Genomic DNA, 20,296 nt, shown 5'->3' on the forward strand with positions numbered 1-20,296 from the left:
TTCCTCCTGAGGCCATCAGCTCGTACGTGTGCAGGATGTTGTTGGGGTCACGTGTGATTTTAAGGTCCCGCCCTCTCTCTGTTTCATGGAGAAAAGAGAGCAGCAGCAGCATGCGGATTTAATTTCTTTCTGATCAGGTTTTTAAATTATTAAAAAATACAGGTAACTACACCTGTGGGGGTTGTTTGGGGTTGAGGATCCTAAAGCTAAAGAGATGGATGAATTGTCTTAGAGTAAAAGATAAAATGCATACATTAAAATATTGGATGAAAAGCTCAGCAAGACTTGTGACCTGCGGGACAAAAATAGGCTATAACCAAAAAAAACAAAATAAAAAAAAATGGTCAAATAATTAAAAAGAAATAAAGCAGTAATAATAACATTCTGAAAAGTTTATACAAACCATAGAAAGAAATCTGAAATACAAAACAGTAATATTATAAAGCCCTAAGCTAGAAGTCTTTAGCCTTTTACTAAAGGAGAATAAAAATGGGGATAAAATGAAATATCGAAATAATCATACCTTAGTTTTGCATTTTTTTAACCAACAGATTTAATTTAATTTAAATAAACATTTAAATAAATAACAATGAAGCATTTAGCAGATGACATTATATTTATAAAGCATTTAATTACATTACTTATTAATGCTGCAAAATATTTGGCTAAAACATTTGATGATTATTCAGTAATATAACACCTCCACCTGCTGGTCATAGCAGCACAGGACTGATGAAGAGGAGTACATGCAGGTCTTTGTCTGAGTCCATGTGAGAACACAGCAGCTATGTTGAGTTATGGTGTTATAATGATTCAATTTGACTTCAATCATCTGCTGCAGTCAGTGTTTCCATCCATGAGCACGAGTCTGTCACAGGTCGATGAAACCTTTAAGTTTCCATGAAACTTTATTCTCATATACTGCTTTTGTTTTTGATGATGAGATGATGAGATAGCCTTTATTTGTCAGTTGCAGTTGCTCACAACCGAGATGACAGGCCTTGCCGACCGTACATACAATACACAAACATCACATTGGGGAGACAGGTCAGGCTGGGTAGCAAGGGAAAAAAAACATCGAAATGTGTAACACAAAAGGATAATCCAGGAATGCACAAATATCAACACACCATAACACAGAGGTTCCCAAAGTGTGGGGCCCGCCCCCTAGGGGGGGCGCAGAGCCATTGCAGGGGGGGCGCGGTATGAAAAAAAAAAAAAGAATGCTTGGACACTGCTAGCATAATGGACAGGTTTTTAACGGGGCTCCCACACAAACGCAAAGCAGGAGATGAAGCATCGCTGAATATGTCTCCAAACCAACTTCCTTCCAGGCCAAAGACTAGAAAATATGGTGAAGCATATCTTCCCTTTGGCTTCACCTGCACAAGTGCCAAGGTAGGTCTCCCCTGCAAAATTAGTTTTCCCTGCGTCGGGAGCAGCGCTGGGCTCTCCAAATCACGGACAAACAGGATCCCACATTCTTGATTTTTAGTTCACAAACACTTCTTGTAATAACTAACTACTCCTGACATTTTGGAGATGTTAGCTCTTTATGCAGTAAAGTTACAGTGGGATACAAATAATATCAGGCTGATCCTGCCACGATTTGTTTCCCCGGTTCAAATCACGGACAAACAGTATCCCACAGCTGTTTTTGTTTTTGAACCCATTTTGCACAGAGAGGCATTTTTTGAAAAATGTATTGACAGCAATGTTGAATATTATTACACAGGAAAAAAACAACTACACGTAAAATAATCACACCGTGACGCCTCTGCCTTTCTAAATAGAGGGACAGTAACTGCGTGTGTGTATGTAAGCGTGTAAAACCTGCAGATAGTCAGATTAACAGTATTTCGTCTCTATCTGCCATTCTGCAATTCATCTCATGTAAACAATAACGTGGCGCACAGCGTGACGTGAAAAGAGGCACATAGCTTTGACGTTGCGTGACGAACTCTGTAATCCTCGTCCACACGTAAACGCAAAAAAGGAGTTTTAAATAATCTCCGTTTTCGGTGAATCGAAACGCCGTTTACGTGTTGACGAAAAGCCCAAACGCATAGAAACAGCTGCGTTTTCAAAAATACCCGTGTAGGTGTGGACGCAGCGTAAACGAGTTAGTAGTATATTTTATTACTACCTGTAATTTATTGCCGTTTACTTGTATTTGCTTAATTGTTTACTAAATGTTTGAGGTGTGAAATAAACCGCAATGGAGTTTGTAAACAAAATATGGGTGTGTGTGTTTGGAGGATGTGTTTGTGCGGGGGGTTAGGTGGTGGGGGGCGCGAACATTTTTCTTGTAAAAAAGGGGGGCCTGGCAAAAAAAGTTTGGGAACCACTGCCATAACACAACAAAACACAGACAAGCAACATGGGAGAGTATTCCAGTGTGTACAGCTGATCTGGGAGCGCTGCAATCTTCGATCGCACCTCCAGCTGATCTGCTGTCCACATCAGATGGGAGGTAAGCATGGGAGAAGGCGTTGATTCGGGGGAGGGACTGTGATAGTGCGTATCAGTATCAGTGTACATGTTTCGTGCGTGTGCATGTGTGTGTGTGTATCCCGTGTTCAGCTGAGAGAAAGTGTCATCACGCCCAGTTAAGCGAAGGTCAACAGTCTTCAGTGTTTGTTGCTCCAGTCAGCTTCCACCTTGGCAGGCCTTCAGCTGGCGCCAGTGGGATTGTCGCATGAGTGAAGATGGTGAATGTTTGGGTTTAGTGCAAACAACTGCATCCAATTTCTACAGTTGGTCTAATGTCCATCACTGGTCAACAAGTCTCTCAATTTCCGTTGTTCTTCTTCAAGATCTTATCCATATGGCGTTCAAAACACAGTCTGAGTCCTCACAGCCAATCATCTATCATGTCGGCCAGCCTTGTGGGATTTCAAACAGCTGTAGCCGCTTCTTGTTCTTCGATAAGCCAGGTCCGAGCCAGTTCCAATCAGCCAGATCTCTGTTATCGTGGTTCCAAATTGGTAGATGTCGTTCAATGTCCTCCATCGAGAATGTCGCCAGACACACGACACAACCGACCATCGAGTATCCGGCAGCAAACGTCTCCACAGGACAATCGGGCTCTCCCAAGCCCAGCAGGGGGTCAATTCCGTTACGGGACCAGTTGATCGAATCCATAATTCTTCTTTAGGTTTTAGAGAACAAGACTGAGAAACTCTTTGAGGGTTAGAGTTAGACGAGACTAGATAAAGACATAGAAGCAGCAGCAGGGAAGATAAGGGAGGGAGAGGGTGAAAGATGCGTCCGCCTGCTCCGAGAGCCAAAGAAACTGTCTCCTTGGACAGTTCATGACTGAGTGTGAAGCCATCAGCTTCCTCGTGTCGCGATGCTCTCACCTCCACAGCAGCAGCATGAGCCCATATGTGGAACAGAGTCGGAGTGCCAACCTCTGTGGCTGAAATAAACTCAACGCAGGAGTCCACAAGAGATGCTTTTTAATGGTCGATTATATATAAATAGATATGATATTGAAGACATTTAAACTAAAGTGTGAATATTTTTACTTTAGTAAATCCAAATATTGATCACACACAGATACAAGTGAACAGATGAGAAGCTCACCTTGAACGCAGCTCTCTGACTTTGTAGTCTCTCGTTCTTACCTCAGGACTGACATCGCTGTCGTCTCTGAGACACAAAAAACTTTTTCAGCAGGTATTCGTCAGCTGAAACTTGAGTGTACAGATTCCCGGAAGATGGATGGATTTCAAAACTGGGATTGACTCTGTTGTTTCTGGTCTGATCAGAGGGAACAAGACCTGCCGAGGCCTCTGATCACTGATCACTGCACTGAGGTGTTCAGATCCAGAACTGTTTAAAAACACTTCCTGAACATCATCAGGAGGCATGATGATCATAAAGTCTTTATGGTTGCTATGAAAGAGAGGGCCACTGATGCTGCAGTTACTGTGTGCTTCCTCTGCTGCCGTCAATGCAGCTGTGGGACCTGCAGGAGGCTTTTTGATGCAGACAGTGGTGAACAGCAAACCATGCTGTCAAAGAGTCTCTGCAGAAATGAGACATTAAGCCCGAGTACACAATGTGTGTGACAACACCAACGTGCTGGAGTACTGGGGTAAGCAGGTCTGGCCTAACTGGGCAGTCCAGGAGTTGGACTTATTGTCTTTAATAAAGTCCCACAGAAGCACTGGTTACATCCAAGTGCTTTCCAGTCTTAATTCAGTGCAGAGATAGTTGAATGGAGTCAACGGAGTCATAGATCACTATAGAAACAGTCACAACAGCGTCACGTTCTTGGCACAAGCAATAACTCACAATGTCCACAAGAGGTCACTGTAGACCTTAAATAGCACGTGGTGGCAAAACTGTTTAATTAAACAGTGGAACGGTCCTTTAACTCATTCTTAATCAGGGGCGTCATTTCCAGAGGGGTTAGGGGGATTATGACCCCCCCTAATAATGAGACCCAACCAATATAACCCCCCCAATAAAATAATGAATTATCTCGCATAAATAGGCTGTTGATCTTCTTTACTCATTTCAGGTATTACCAGCAAAATAGTTGCATGTTTAATCATCTGGGAATTTACCCAGATTTATTTAGACAGAGATCTTGACCCCCCCCCCCCACACACACACACACACAATGTGCAGCACAAAGTTACACCAATGTTCTTAATACAGCTGGATGTAATTATCGTGGCCACTGCTATTGAATTTGTACTAAATATAATCTTGCCACCATAACGTCATGGAGTACAGTGTCAGTGTGACATTTAATCTTCACATGCCTGAACAGGTATAACCACAACCACACGAAGCTGCGTTAAAATGGCAATGCTGTGCAACCTAATATCGACTCTGCAGTAACACAAAGAGGTAACCAAGCAGAATCTGGTAGAAGGAGGAAGATGGTGGAGCAAAGCTGAGGAAGATCAGGTGATTGTCTGGCAGGTAAACAGCAGGTCTGAACTGGCAGCCACTGCCTGCCCCCACTGAGGCCTTCCCCAAACTGTTTTCTCAGTTCATGTTTCTCTATCAGTCACAGTCAAATCTAAATGAGGATGTGGTCTCAGCTCGTGAAATCAAACTGAATCAAATGTAAATGTCATTAAATGTGTCCTTGTTGGTCACCCATAAATGGAGGAGACTGTATCCTCCAGCCTCAGAGTGGACGTGACTTATTTATGGACAAGTCATTCATATTTATTCAAACTCACTGCACTCAGCGTTGTTGGGTGCTCTGTGTAAATATGCCTCTGCCCTGCATGTGGTGCTGTTTGCCACTGAAGAAATTGTCTGTGATGCAGCTGTCATATAGATGTTGGTCTGATACATATGATAAGCATCTAAATGGCCTTTACACAGATGGCTGTAAAAACCGGTTTTACTGCAGTTATTAATTGTTAATCATTAGCTGAGTGCAGCATGCTGGTCTGTAACTTTATGTTGGTAAAGAATAAATTCAGTGTAAGTCTAACACAAAAGTTTCAACTTTGTTCACTTTGTGATGAAGCTGCTCTTCATCACAAAGTGAACAAAGTTGTACTGAGGAATGAAGAACACAGGAGGAGGCCTCTGCTGTTTGACATGAGCAGTGTCACTGATGCTCCTCTGTGTCTGCAGTTATTACCTGCAGCTCTTTGTGCTCCACCTGTAGCTGCTGCTCATCCATCAGCATCTAACAGGTCACTTTCAGTGTTTCAGGCTCTGCAGGATTGTGTTTGTAGTGCATGTATGTTTGTTTTTAGAGCATTGGTGATTTTAGAACCGCTGACAGCTACAGAGACGAGCAAAGATCATTGTGAGCTGTTTTCAGGGGGCGGAGCTACAGGCCACACATACAGGTGGGAACAGAGTTCACTCTATAGCTCTATAACAGACTGACCTCCACCATCAGATTCACTGCTGCATGCAGTACATCATCAGCACAGCACGCAGGTAAACCTCCATCAACTTTCCAAGTTCTGTCTGTCTGCAGAATTAAATTCCAAAACGTCACATCTACTGTGACGGTCCTGGGTCAGTTTACGTTTTACTCTTTGAATGATGGTTTTCTGTCGTATTATATTTATTGTTCCTGGTTTCTGTTCTGGTTCTGTGCCTCGCCTCACGTTTCCATGTCTCAGTGTCTAGTCTGCGTCATCTTGAAAGTCTCATGCTTCCTGTTTTATTGTGCTAGTTCCTTGTCCTGCGTTCAGTGTATTGAGTTTTGCTTCTCTGCAGCTCATTATGTCAGATTTGTCCCATCTGTGTTCCCACCTGTCCCCCATCCTCTCAGTGTCCCGCTTGTGTATTTAAGCCCTGCGTCTTCCATGTTTATTGTTGGTTCATCTGTTCTTCATCCCGTTCTTCATCCTCTGCTTTCCTCCATGTCTCAGGTTCTGTGTTCACAGTTTCAGGCTTTTAGAATGTTTCATATTTTCCTCATGTTCTTTAGTTTAGCTTTTCCGTTCCCTCGTCGTTGTTGCTTTGTCATGTTTTTGTTCAGCCAACATAAAGGCTCGCCTTTTGTTAATACCCACCTCATCCCCGTGTGTCTGTGTTTGGGTCCTCCTCTCTCATCTCCACACGGTCTGCCTCACAGACTGTGATATCGTCTCATCTGTTCTTACTCTGAACATGTCGTGTTTGTCTCAAATACGTACGATGTGTACAATCATTTGTGTGTAACTGTTGAGGACTCACAAGTGCGTGCTTCAATCCACACAAATACAAAACAATCTGACCACAAAACTATGTTACACCATCTGTCAGATCAAAGGAAACAATATTGTGATAAACAAAGAATGTAAATTATAGTTTTAATAAAATAAGAAAAATCACAAAGTTTCAATCATGTTTCACTGAAACAGTCTTCAGTCTTTACATTAGACTGTTTTTCATAAGTAGAAAACAAAAATGTAACACGAGTAGTTTCTTCTCTACAGCCATCAGGGACCAGAGTCTTCAGCCTGAGCGTGAATCACTTACAAGAGAAATGAAGACAGCTCTGCAACACACTGACAGACCATCGGATGTTGGAAAGATCATGGAGTCACTACAGGACAACAACACCCAACTAAATATCGCCATCACAGGAGAATCTGGTTCTGGTAAATCCACCTTTGTTAATGCCCTCAGAGAGCTGTCCGATGGTGACGAGGGAGCTGCTCCTACTGGTGTTACAGAAACCACCTCAGAGGTCAAACCGTACCCCCATCCAAACTATCCCAATGTTACTTTTTGGGATCTCCCTGGAATCGGCACCACCAAGTTTCCAGCTGATAAGTACCTGGAGCTTGTTGGATTTGAGAAGTTTGACTTCTTCATCATCATCTCAGCCGTTCGCTTCAGAGAAAATGATGTGAAACTTGCTCAGGAGATTCAGAGGATGGAGAAAAAGTTCTACTTTGTTCGATCAAAGATTGACAACGATTTACGAGCTGAAGAAAGAAGTCAGAGAGAGTTTAAGGTGGAGAAGACTCTTTCACAAATCAGACAAGACTGCATTCAAGGTGAGTGTCACATGAGATCATTTATATGAGTGAGACCAGTTTCTGGATTTAATGATGGTGATGCAGATGTTGGAGAGTTCAGGCCACAGTTAAACTCTGTTAGTCTTATGACTGTGTGGCTGCAGGATGCTGGAGGATGGACTGCTTTAGTTCATCCTCCATTAATCTCCTTCCTTTAGGCCAACTTTCTGCTGATTGGCTGCCCCTCACTGACACGCACATGCACGTTTCTTTCCTTCTCTGACACAGGACTCAGAGGATTAGGCATCAAGACTCCGCAGGTCTTCCTGGTGTCCAGCTTTCAGCTCCGCCAGTATGACTTCCCCCACTTACACAAAGCCTTAGAGAGCGGCCTTCCTGAAGTCAAGAGAGATGCTCTGCTGTTGGCCACGCCCAGTATCAGCCGCGAGATCATCAACAAGAAGAAAGAAGCTTTCAAGGTATGATTGTACTGTCAGCCACTCTGTCTACAGCTTTACTGGAGTCTGATCAGCATACTCAAGGCTTTTTTTCCTAATCTGCCCTCCCTCATCATAACGTCAGCATTCACTCGAACAAAGGAGGTTATCAGCCAAGGTTTATCAGTCTAACAGCAAATTCATATAAGAGAGGCCATGGTGACACCATGCAACAGACCTGAACACGTCTGATTCTACAAATAAAGAGAAAACTATGATGTTAGAAACATACAAAGAGACGAAGAGAAGAAGCAGAAGAAGCAGAAGCAGATGATCTCAGTGAGATGACCCATGTGACGAGTCTGAGGTTCACATAGAGGCTTATACAGTTTATGGGTGAAAATATTTACCTCTGTTGTGGGGACATCACCTTTTATAAATCTGATATAACTGTGTCTACATGAAGACACTGACTGTCTTTCAGCAGAATCATAATAAACATCTCAATTTTCTTAAAGCCCCAAAAGCACAACATACGATGTAAGACGGGCTAATGTTGTTTGTTTTTGTGCAAAATTACCATGAATTTTCAATTTCAAATTAAAATTACTACAATATTTCTACTATGCTATAATTATTATATAATTATTATTACTCGTTGCCTCTTATTATAGTGTGCCTTCCTTAAGTATTTGTAAGTAATAACATTGTAATTTCAAATAAAATACATTAAAATTCTTTTTAATTACACAGAACTTTTGCTTTTGATTGGGGAAATTTTTATAAACTGTTATTGAAATTTGTTTTTAGAATAAATTTTAATATTTCAGTGCTTTAAAACTGAAAAAGTGTAAGTTAATTTTGTATCAACATAATTTGACTCAATAATATATTAATGGTAAACACAGACGGTCCTAAAGGTGCGTGATGAACATGAATATAATAAAATACAATAAAGTGGCTCAGTTCACAGCATGCTAAGCTATTGTAGTCAATTCTTTGTGGAATATTAAGCAGTGTGTGTCATGTTTTGTGTGATGATGATGTAAGATTAAATAAAGCAAATGAACCCGAAAACAAAAAAGCCCCAAAGTTTAAAGTTTATCCTCTTTTTTCATTCCAGGTATCAGAGACAAGCACAGACAACCAATTTGAAATTGAAACTGTGAGAGAAGAAATTAAAGAAGCTCTGCTGAACAATGACAAATCGCTGGCTATCACAAAGATCAAGGAGTTACTGGACAAGGAGAGGAACACTCCACTAAATATCGCCATCACAGGAGAATCTGGCTCTGGGAAATCCACCTTTGTTAATGCCTTCAGGGGCATGGACAACAGAGATGAGGGAGCGGCTCTGACCGGTGTTGTAGAAACCACCTCAGAGGTCAAACCGTACCCCCATCCAAACTATCCCAAGGTTACTTTATGGGATCTCCCTGGAATCGGCACCACCAAGTTTCCAGCTGATAAATATTTGGAGCGTGTTGGATTCGAGAAGTTTGACTTCTTCATCATCGTCTCAGCCGATCGCTTCAGAGAAAATGACGTGAAACTCTCTCAGGAGATTCAGAGGATGGAGAAGAAGTTCTACTTTGTTCGATCAAAGATTGACAACGATTTACGAGCCGAGAGAAGAAAGAGAAACTTCAGCGAAGAGGAGACTCTTAGGAAAATGAGGGAAAACTGCATTCAAGGTGAGACTGATTCATTCATCATCCCATACCAAAAAATGTTTGTTCATAAATGCTCACTGAGAGAAAGCTGGTTGAACATAGGGCTGTTCGATATAACGATATATATCGGATGACGATATAAAAGCATCTATCGTTTCATTTTACGCTATCGTTTGTTTCGTGGTGTCGCAAAATAAACGTTTACGTTTCATCGTTTTGATGGTCACTGTAGTGGCTATATTAATTTCTTAAAGTTCTCTCTTTCTCTTATATTTAATATAACCACACTACTGACGGACAAGCGCCTGTTTTTATGCGTTGTCGTTAGCAACAACGACGGTAAAACCGTCGCGTGTCCGCTTGTTTATTTTCCACATAAACCTTTCACAATAAAGCTCAAGATCCTGTTGAGACTTTTCAAAATAAACTGAATCACGTGAAAGAGTATGCGGATTATTTACAGATGAGAAGGAAAAAAGAGCCGTCAGGTGCTTAAAAATAAACCTTAGACTCAAATGTTAGAACAGGCTTTTCCCCGCAGCACGCCGTGTAATAAATACTCACAAAGAAAACGGCGGCCGTTACAACTTATGTCTAAAAATGTATTGTTTCATGCATCGGTTCAAACACTCGACTCCAGGTACGCGACGCCCAGCTGGAAACACTTCACGCAAGTCGAGCTGCCCGAGATTCACCGAATTTACAGAAAATGTAAATTTTTTGTGCTTTATATCGTTATCTGGATGATAGATGTCTTATATCGGGATATGAGATTTTGGTCATATCGCACAGCCCTAGTTGAACATCACCATCCATTCTTACCAACAACCCAGGTTGGGGTGGCTGAAGCTGTGTCAGCTGTCACAGGGTGATAGACGAGGTACAACCCAGACAGGAGGAGGATGATTGTCCTGATGATGGTGACACAGCTGCTGAAGAAGTCAGGCAGATGCTGGATAGATGAACTTTGTTTTAAGGAAACTTTATTATAGTGTTTGGGAGGAGCTGCTCTTGTCTCTTGGAGTCTGATATCGTAAGGCTGACAAGTGATTTTGTATTAAGATAGTTTGTATTAAGATAGATAAAGTGCCACAGTGTATTTTAAAATATAACTATATAATAAGCTTAATAAGGAATATATAGCAACAGTAAGCTATAAAATCACCAATATGAAAAGATGACCCCAGTCTGTATGTGGTGGCTTACACAGTTACACTATGAGTTCAAATCCTTTACACATCTATAAAGTCACTCGGCTCACTGAATCTGCTGAATGATAAAGTCCAGTTTTAGATGTTTTTATTATTTTGTATCTTATCATCATACTGTGTTTTTTCTGTGCCAGGACTCAGAGAATTAGGCGTCGAGTCTCCGCAGGTGTTCCTGGTGTCCAGCTTTGAGCTCCACCTGTACGACTTCTCTCTCTTACATGAGACCTTGGACAGAGACCTTCCTGAACACAAAAGACATGCTCTGCTGCGCGCCATGCCCAACATCAGCCTGGAGATCATCGACAAGAAGAAAAAAACTTTCAAGCGCCGACTGTATTGGTTGGCCGCTCTCTCTGCGGCTGTAGCTGCTGTTCCAGTTCCTGGGCTTTCTATTGCTGTTGACATAGCGGTGCTAGTCGGGGCTGTCACAGATTACGTCTTTGGATTTGGTCTTGATATCAAGTCTCTGCAGAGACTGTCTGCCAGCACAGGCGTGCCATACGCCGATCTGCGTGCCGTCATCGTTTCCCCGCTGGCTGCGGTGAAAATATCAAAAGAGCTCCTCCTGAAGGTGTTGAGCCAAATTGCAGGAGCAGCTACATTTATGGCACTGGAGGAAGTTTCCAGATTCATTCCAATAGTTGGAATCCCGCTGGCAATGGTATTCTCTTTTACCACAACTTACAGACTTTTGAATTTCATCCTCAACCAGCTCGCTGAAGACGCCCAGAAGGTGTTTAAAAAGGCTCTGGGTCTGAACACCTCAGTGTGATTTAAATAGTGAAAGGCGATAAAGTGACACGTTTGAAACAGACGGGTATGAAATAAAATTCCTAAATCATTGAATATGCAGTGAATCCAGCTGTAAACCAGCATCCTTACAGCTGATCAGTGTATCAGAGGCCTCAGCAGGTCTCATGTCCTCAGAAACAACAGAGGAACCTCTCCCACCTTTACACATCAACACAATAATGTGACCTTATATATCCATCCATCATCCATCCATCATCCATCCATCCATCCTGCATCCATCATCTATCATCCGTCCATCCTGCATCCATCCATCCATCCTGCATCCATCCATCCTGCATCCATCCATCCATCCATCATCCTGCACCCATCCATCCATCCTGCATCCATCCATCCATCCTGCATCCATCCATCCATCCATCCATCCTGCATCCATCCATCCATCCATCATCCTGCATCCATCATCCATCCATCCTGCATCCATCCATCCATCATCCTGCATCCATCATCCTGCACCCATCCATCCATCCATCCATCCTGCATCCATCCATCCATCCTGCATCCATCCATCCATCCATCCATCCATCCTGCATCCATCCATCCATCCATCATCCTGCATCCATCATCCGTCCATCCTGCATCCATCATCCATCCATCCATCATCCATCCATCCTGCATCCATCATCCTTCCATCCATCCATCCATCCAGCATCCATCATCCATCCTGCATCCATCATCCATCCATCCATCATCCATCCATCCTGCATCCATCATCCTTCCATCCATCCATCCATCCAGCATCCATCATCCATCCTGCATCCATCATCCATCCATCCATCCATCCATCCATCCTGCATCCATCATCCATCCATCCATCCTGCATCCATCATCCATCCATCCATCTTGCATCCATCATCCATCCATCCTGCATCCATCATCCATATATCTATCCATCCTGCATCCATCATCCATCCTTCCTTCCTTCCTTCCTTCCTTCCTTCCATTTATATATAACCTGTGTGCACAACAAAAACAGCAGAATTTCTAATGCTAGTACTTTATATCATACACTCGTTATAATTCAGTATTTGTTATGTTGGAAGTTATTATGTGATAATGTAATAACAAAAATTATTTCTATAATTACTGGATGTGATGTGGACAGGATTTTACAAACTGTTTATTCACGTGTTATGTTGGACTTTCATCTGTACCTAACTTATTGGTGACAAAATGTTTCATCTGCGATGGAATTTGGTTCGAGTCACCACTAAATATGAAATGAGGATCTTAAAAACACCCTCAGGCCTGGCAAAAAATCTCCTGTATGCTGAGGTTTTGCTAGTTGCTGCCAAAGGTGAAAGGGTCCAAATGTGATTCATAATGGTGACATATCTCTAAAATTTTTAAAACTTCAAAGAATCTCTTTAAAATTTTCTGCTTATTATAGAATAGTGAGTGTAGAATTATGAGCAGAAAAATAAATTTAAGCAATTGTATTACGTTGTAGCAACATAATAAAGCTGAAAAAAGTGAAGGTCTAACTAGTTTCTGAACCCACCGCATGCATGTATGCATTTCTCTCTGATTTATTTTCACATGTTTTCACATAAATTTAACTGCCTGTGTAGCTAAATCTGACATATTTTCATGTTAATTAATATGCATTGTCTCTTTGAAATAAACTAAAAACTTTAAATAAAGTTACTATGTCATCTGGACAAGCCTTTCAACTCTTCAGCTTCAGCTTTTAAAATTAGACTTCAAACTTTGCTTTTAAAAAGCTTTTAGTTAGGGCTGGATCAGGAGACCCTGCCAGTAGCCATGCTGCTACAAGAATGCTGGGAAACTTCCCATGATGCAATTCACTTCCACTGACAAACACAACATCCACTTAAACAGAGTTAACTTTTCCGGGATTTCCTTACCGGGATGACTGAGACACACATTTCACTCAAATCTTTCAGGAGACAGACACCATCTCTACTTTAAAGATTAGGCTTAAAACTTTTTGGTAAAGCATATAGTTAGGGCTGGATCAGGTGAGCCTGAAGTTACGCTGTGTGGTTTTGGTCTCTGGCTCCGCTGCAGTGGAGGGGCAGTGCAGCGGGCTCGAGGGGCAGTGCCAGGGAAGCTGAGGGTCAGGTGGAAGGAATCACATTGATGAACTCTGTTCCTTCTTTAGTGACGCGGAGGACCGCAGTGGAGCCAACTGGAAAGCTGGCCACAGAGAAATCAGAGGTGGCGAGCTGGAAGCATTGTGTGCGCATAACGTTAAATAAAAGAAAGAAACAGTTACAGAACGCTGTGTGGCTCCGAGTCTTTCACACGCTGCAATAGCTGTAGGCTGCTGGGGGATTCCCATGATGCACTGAATGTTTCTTCTTCTGTATAAATAAAACTTTAATTGAATTGTTGTTAGATTTTCTCTTCTCCATTTTCTGTTTTGTGCTGCGTTCTTTTCTTTCTCCTTTGCCTCCACCCACAACCAATCACAGGAGAGAGTTCATCCTCCCTGATTCTAGTTCTACTGGAGGTCTCTTCCTGTTAAAAGGGAGTTCTTCCTCCCCATTGTACCAAAGTGCTCCTCATCATCTGCTTGTTAAGGTGTTCTCTGTAACATTGTAGGGTCTTTGCCTTTTAATATAAATCTCACTGAGCTTTTCGTGAGTTGGTGCTGTATAAATAAAATTGGAGTAAATGTCAATAAATATCTCGTTGGTCAGCCACAGCAGGAGGAGACCTGCTTTGTATCCTGTCAATAACGCCTCCAGCCTCAAAGTGAAAACAAAAACAGCATGAAGACTGACCACATGAGTCATTTATGATTCATTATTATTATTATTATTATTCTTATTCTTAATTCTCTTCATCCAGACTCACTGACACTCAGTGAGTCTGGGTTCATCTGCTGTAGATGGTGCAGTTTGTCAGTGAAGATATCGCTGTGACCCAGACTGAATGGTTACTGCCCCGTCATCGAAACTATGATAAGACTCTACATTGTACTCATACAGCTGGCTGTAAAACCAGGCTTTAAGCATTCAGTGTTTACAGTAGCTGATACTAAAACTCAAATTACTCTTACTGTTCATCATTAACTGACTTTTTTCAATGATTAACTTTCTTTTTCAACATTATAGGACATAATCAGTCGAAGCCACTGCTGAAACCATCAATACAGCACACTTTCTTCACTGAGAGATGGAAGTCAGCTTCATCACAGATACTGAATTAAAGACATGAACAACACAAGACATCAGTCAGCAGCAGTCCTGTTAAAAGTTGGTTAGATAGTAGATCCCACAGGGTGAGGAGCATCTCTAAAGTACTTATCAGAGTGGATATTTCACAGTGGATGATGGTAGAAAGACAGATTTACTGAGGAGTCGCAGTTAGACTAACTACTCAGTGGTTATTTAACACAAAGTAGTTATGGAGCCAGTCTGGATCATTTAAATAGAAAAAAAACAAGAAAAAAAGAAAAACAGTCTGGATTTTAAGAATCACTTTTTTAAAAGCATATTAAGAATCAAAGAATTGTGTTTCTGGAGGAATTAAGCCTCCAGAGGGTCCTGCACAGCTCCAGCTGTCAGAGTCTGAGCCTGAGGGTGTTGCCTGAGTCGAGGCCCTGATTTCCAGCACCTAGACTGGATGGCAGACGTCCTGCCAAGTCACGCAGGTTTCTCCACTATCTTTATCACCGGCCGCCTGCCCAGCCCTCAGACGGTCTTTGCCACCTTTGTTCCTGGCCTCCTCCAAAGCCCCCAGAGGGGTCCCATCTGCTCTGTTGTCAGCAGCCACCAGAAAGGTGTCCCCCCCACCCCAAGTATCTGCACGTAAGTAAAGAATAATTCTACTTACACTACAGTATAAGTGAATATTTTCAACATGTAATTGGTAACAATGTTTCGATTCTTTACAAAAACATAAACTCCTTCAAAACAACAAGTCGGCATGTGAGAGCCATGATGCTCCATCAGAGCCTCATTTTCAGGCTCAGCAGAGTCACTGACAGCCTGCTGACATCCAGAGTCCTGGTGATCTTCTCACACTTCCTTTCTGCTTCGACTTGCTAAACATAAATAACACTCCACTGCTGAACATAACACACACTCAGAAAAATAAATTATTACATAACTGATGACAACAGGCATCAGTTCACTGGCATTTTGCATTTTACAGAGCTAAAACTGAATTCATGAAGAACATGTATACATGAATAACACAGTTACAAAAAGCTGGCAGTTCACAGGCTCCAGGAATAAATTCCAATCTCACAAGTTACTTTGAGTTTCAAGTCTCTGCAGAATCCTGCTTGTGCACGCTCGTCTTTGGAGCAGTGACCACTCACAGCTACAGGAAGGACCAAAGATCAGACATGCTTTGCTGTTTTCAGGGGGCGGAGCTACAGGACACACATATAAGTAGAGGTTCAGAGTTCAGAGACCAGTACACACACTGACTTCCACCAGCTCCATCCATCATCAGACTCACTGCTGCGTACAGCTCTTATCATCCAACAGCACGCAGGTAAACCTCCATCATGTGATCACACTTTCTGCAAACTTCTTGCTGCTGTCACGTGTCCCTGCTCTTGATTGGTTTAGATGGTCGTTCTTGTGTTTCAGTGTCATTAATGCAGCAGATTTCATTCTGCTGTCACAGAGAAAGCACATACACATACACACACACACAATCTGATTTTAAAAGTCTCGGTCTTTCCAACTATGAGAATAAATATTTTCAGAGTTTTTCAGATGATTGCATGTTACCATAAACTTTCTAAAATTCTAAAATGATTGAAGTCACACCTGCAGGTTAGTTTAAATAACCGGTTAATGAAATTAAAAAGTGTCACAGCTAGTTTTTGTTGCTATATTCTCATTGATCTCTTCTTCTAAAGACTCAGACTGAGCAAATCCCAGTTAATGATTAGTGGTAACAAACCGCGATGAGGAAGAGAACAATGTCACAGTGTGTCAGAGCTCTGAGTTCAGGAGCTGAAAGCAGGAAAAGGTTTGACCACAAACACAGAAGCTGACAATGTACCACAAATTTATTTCTTCTTCTAGGTCTGAAGTTTAATTATTAAATGAAAAGTGTTTACATTTATTCCTGAAATGAGTCAAAGGCAACGAACAATCACAATCATTAAAAACAAGAACCCTAAAATAAGCAGTTCATTCATTAAACCTTTAAAAGCACCCGCTATTAAAGAGAGTTCATGTCTGTTGGTGTTCAGACTAAAAGCAGGAAACTCAGTGAGGTATAATGGAATATTTACATTTACATTTTTGATGTTTGTTTGTTTGAGTTTTAACTTCCTCATTTAGTTTAATTATCACTGGAGGATGGTGAGCGTTTAGCTCTTGATGTAATATTTGAGTTTTGGTTCTTTTACATTATTCGGTGCTGCTGAAGTTTGCATTCGTGGGTTTAGTTCCTCGTTTTGAATTTATGGTTTCCAAGTTCCCTCCTATTGGTTCGACTGATTATTCAGGACTTTATTGTTGAGCTGCAGGATTTTAAATTAAATTCTGCATTTAACAGGAGCCAAAGAAGAGAAGCTCGTATAGAGGAAATATGATCTCTACTTTAGTCCCCTTCAGTACTCGAGATGCTGAGAGAGAGCACATCCTGACAATAATGAATTACAGTCGTCCAGCCAAGAAGTAATAAATGCATGAACTAGTTCGTAAGCATCACTCTGAGACAGGCTGTTTATAATTTTAAAGATATTGTGCAAATGGAAGAAAGCAGTCCTACATATTTTTTTAAATATGTGCACTGAAAGTCGATGGTTAAATGTCTCAGACAGGTACGAGGTGTTCCTCAGTATCAGATAGCTTTGCTCAGTTAGAACTTCCTGGTTTGTACTTGGCAGTTTGACTCGGGAGTCCAGACTTTCCAGGACGCACAGCTGGAGCTCCCGTGTACTTGATGACATCACAGCTCAGCTGTACGTGTTTTTATTGCTGTTCCTCATTTCTCTGTGGTTAATATTTACAATGCAAACTGTGCACAATGCGCTTCATTAGCCACATATACACTTCTTCTTCTTCTTCTTCTTTTTTTTAAGAAAGGTCAAAACTATCATTTTAAGCACTTTGTTAAATGATCGGCCATAAAAGGAGCATCATGGGAGATAATGTGGAAATAAGAAATAACTGATTTGTTCATTAATTTACGTTGGAGCGATCTTTAAATGTGATTAAAAAATTGCACAGCACACTGAAATAAATGCTGAATAATCTACAGACGTCTCAGTAACTGTGCTTTATGAACTAATATGAATCAGCACTGACCCGCCTTCAGTCTTATTCATGACCTTTACTAGTTTTCTTCTAACATCCATGTTTATGATCTGTTTCATGTCTAAAAGCCTCACATTTAAAGAAGAACAGTCACTACATGACTGATGATACACTCACAGCTCGTGCTTCTCATGGAGCAACATGTTAAACTAGTTTTATTTTTATTCCAGTCGCCTCCCAAAACTTAAAATAGACATATTCCAAAAATTGGGATCCCACCTCAAAATCAACTTTAAAGATTGAGGTTTCAGTTTAATCTGATCATTATATATGATTACATTTTAATGTCAAATTAAAGTAGCTAAGTACAAATTCTGCAGTTCAAGAAAAAAGTCATATTTTCCACATTTTTCATCTTTTGTTTAAAGATCAGCATGGAGGACCCAGATGACTTACATATGGAAGACATTCCTGGAGTTAAAGAAGCCCTGCAGAACAACGACACTGCTGCAGCAGCTGCAAAGATTGAAGAAAATTTAAAACAACAAAATAATATTCCAGTAAATATCGCCATCACAGGAGAATCTGGCTCTGGGAAATCCACCTTTGTTAATGCCTTCAGGGGACTATGTGATGATGAGGAGGGAGCTGCTCCCACTGGTGTAACAGAAACCACCTCAGAGGTCACAGCGTACCCCCATCCCAACTATCCCAATGTTAAATTATGGGATCTCCCTGGGATCGGCACCACAAAGTTTCCAGCTAAGAAGTACCTGAAGCTTGTTGGATTTGAGAAGTTTGACTTCTTCATCATCATCTCAGCCACTCGCTTCACGGAAAATGACGTGAAACTCTCTCAGGAGATTCAGAGGATGGAGAAAAAGTTCTACTTTGTTCACTCAAAGATTGACAACGATATAAATGCTGAGAAAAGAAAGAGAGACTTCAATAAAGAGGAGACTCTCAAAGTAATCAGAGACGACTGCGTTCACAGTGAGTGTCTGATTACTTACAGCTCAGTGGGAGCACTTTATAGATTCACTTTAATATTCGGCTCTTAGCTTTACATTATTTGTTGTTATGTGTGTAATCATGTTAACACGTTCCTTCTGTGATGCAGGACTCAGAGGATTAGGCATCGAGTCTCCACAGGTCTTCCTGGTGTCCAGCTTTGAGCTCCACCTGTACGACTTCTCTCTCTTACATGAGACCTTAGACAGAGACCTTCCTTCAAAGAAGAGAGATGCTCTGCTGTTCGTCATGCCCAACATCAACCCAGAGATCATCAGGAAGAAGAAAAAAGCTTTTCAGTCCAAAATAAAATACTACGCCACTCTGTCTGCAGTTGGAGCAGCTGTTCCACTTCCTGGTCTTTCTATTGCTGTTGACCTTGCTTTGCTGGTTGGTGCTGTCACACATTATGTTCATGCGTTTGGTCTCGATATCCCGTCTCTGAAGAGACTTTCTGACAGAACAGGTGTGCCCTACGCTGATCTGCGTGCTGTCATCATTTCACAACTGGCTGCAGTAGAAATAACTAAAGAGCTCCTCCAGAAGGTGATGACCCAAGTGGGACGCACAGCTTCATTAATTGTAGCAGAGGAAGCATCCAGATTTATTCCATTCATTGGGATCCCAGTAGCCATGGGTCTCTCTTTCACTACAACTTATAAAGTTCTGAATGTTATCCTCAGTGAGCTCGCTGAAAATGCTGAGAAGGTGTTTGAAAAAGCTCTGGGTCAGTAAAACTCAAATGAAGCTTAGTGACTGTGTGCTGTGTGTAAATTTTCCTAAATGACTGAATCCAGGCACCAGATTAGCTCACAGGTTGAACAGGTGACCACATGTGTGGCTAAATGCAGAGTCCTGGATTTGACCTCTGACCCTGCTGTGTGTCTGCTCCACACTCTCGCTCTCACTGCAATATTTAACAAAGGCAAAACAATATATATGTACTGAGTCACAGTCAGCTGCACATTTCTCTTTCACAGTGATCAGAATAAATTTGATCCTGTTTTACAGATAAAACCTGTTTATAATGTAGAGGAGCTGCTGAATCATTGCTGTGATGCTTTTTGACATTGTGTGTGTGTAATCAGCTGATATGATGGCTGCTGTTTTTATCTGAACTTGTATTTTATTTGTGATTTAGTAAAATGATAAAACAGTTTGTTTTCACTGCCCCCCAGTGGGCTGCATCAGGAACTACAACACATCTAATATAAACTGTTTATAACCATCAGCCATGTTATTAATAAAATGCTGTTTATAAACATATTAGAATTAGTGTAAGTGTGTTTGGTCTGTTTTTAACTCAACAATAGATTTCACTGAATAAGTTTAAATTTAATTTTATTTATATGGCTCATTCACAACTGTCCAATTAAAAGCGCCTTAACCTCCTAAGACCCGGACTCTTCCACAGCATGTATTTTTAATTTCTCTTTGATATTTAGGCATATTGGGGCCTGATGAATGTAAAAACAAAGAATTACCAGATTTTTTTTTTTTTTTACCTTATTT

General features: G+C 41.3%; 2 protein-coding genes across 2 annotated transcripts; both read left to right on the forward strand.

Annotated features, from left to right (window-relative positions):
- Positions 1-6,710: 6,710 nt before the first annotated feature.
- On the forward strand, positions 6,711-11,815 carry LOC116319561 (interferon-inducible GTPase 5-like). Its single transcript, XM_031738939.2, has 4 exons — positions 6,711-7,484; positions 7,734-7,924; positions 9,006-9,576; positions 10,901-11,815. Exons 1-4 carry the CDS (start codon positions 6,968-6,970, stop codon positions 11,536-11,538), a joined length of 1,917 nt encoding a protein of 638 aa, XP_031594799.2. The 5' UTR covers positions 6,711-6,967; the 3' UTR covers positions 11,539-11,815.
- A 4,127-nt stretch (positions 11,816-15,942) lies between these two features.
- Positions 15,943-20,012, forward strand: LOC116319562 (interferon-inducible GTPase 5-like). The gene is made up of 3 exons (XM_031738940.2): positions 15,943-16,049; positions 18,202-18,766; positions 18,894-20,012. The coding sequence occupies exons 2-3, from the start codon at positions 18,208-18,210 to the stop codon at positions 19,517-19,519; spliced, it is 1,185 nt and encodes a 394-aa protein (XP_031594800.2). The 5' UTR covers positions 15,943-16,049; positions 18,202-18,207; the 3' UTR covers positions 19,520-20,012.
- Positions 20,013-20,296: the final 284 nt, after the last annotated feature.

This window comes from Oreochromis aureus, linkage group 19 (genome assembly GCF_013358895.1).
Source record: "Oreochromis aureus strain Israel breed Guangdong linkage group 19, ZZ_aureus, whole genome shotgun sequence".
NCBI lineage: Eukaryota > Metazoa > Chordata > Actinopteri > Cichliformes > Cichlidae > Oreochromis > Oreochromis aureus.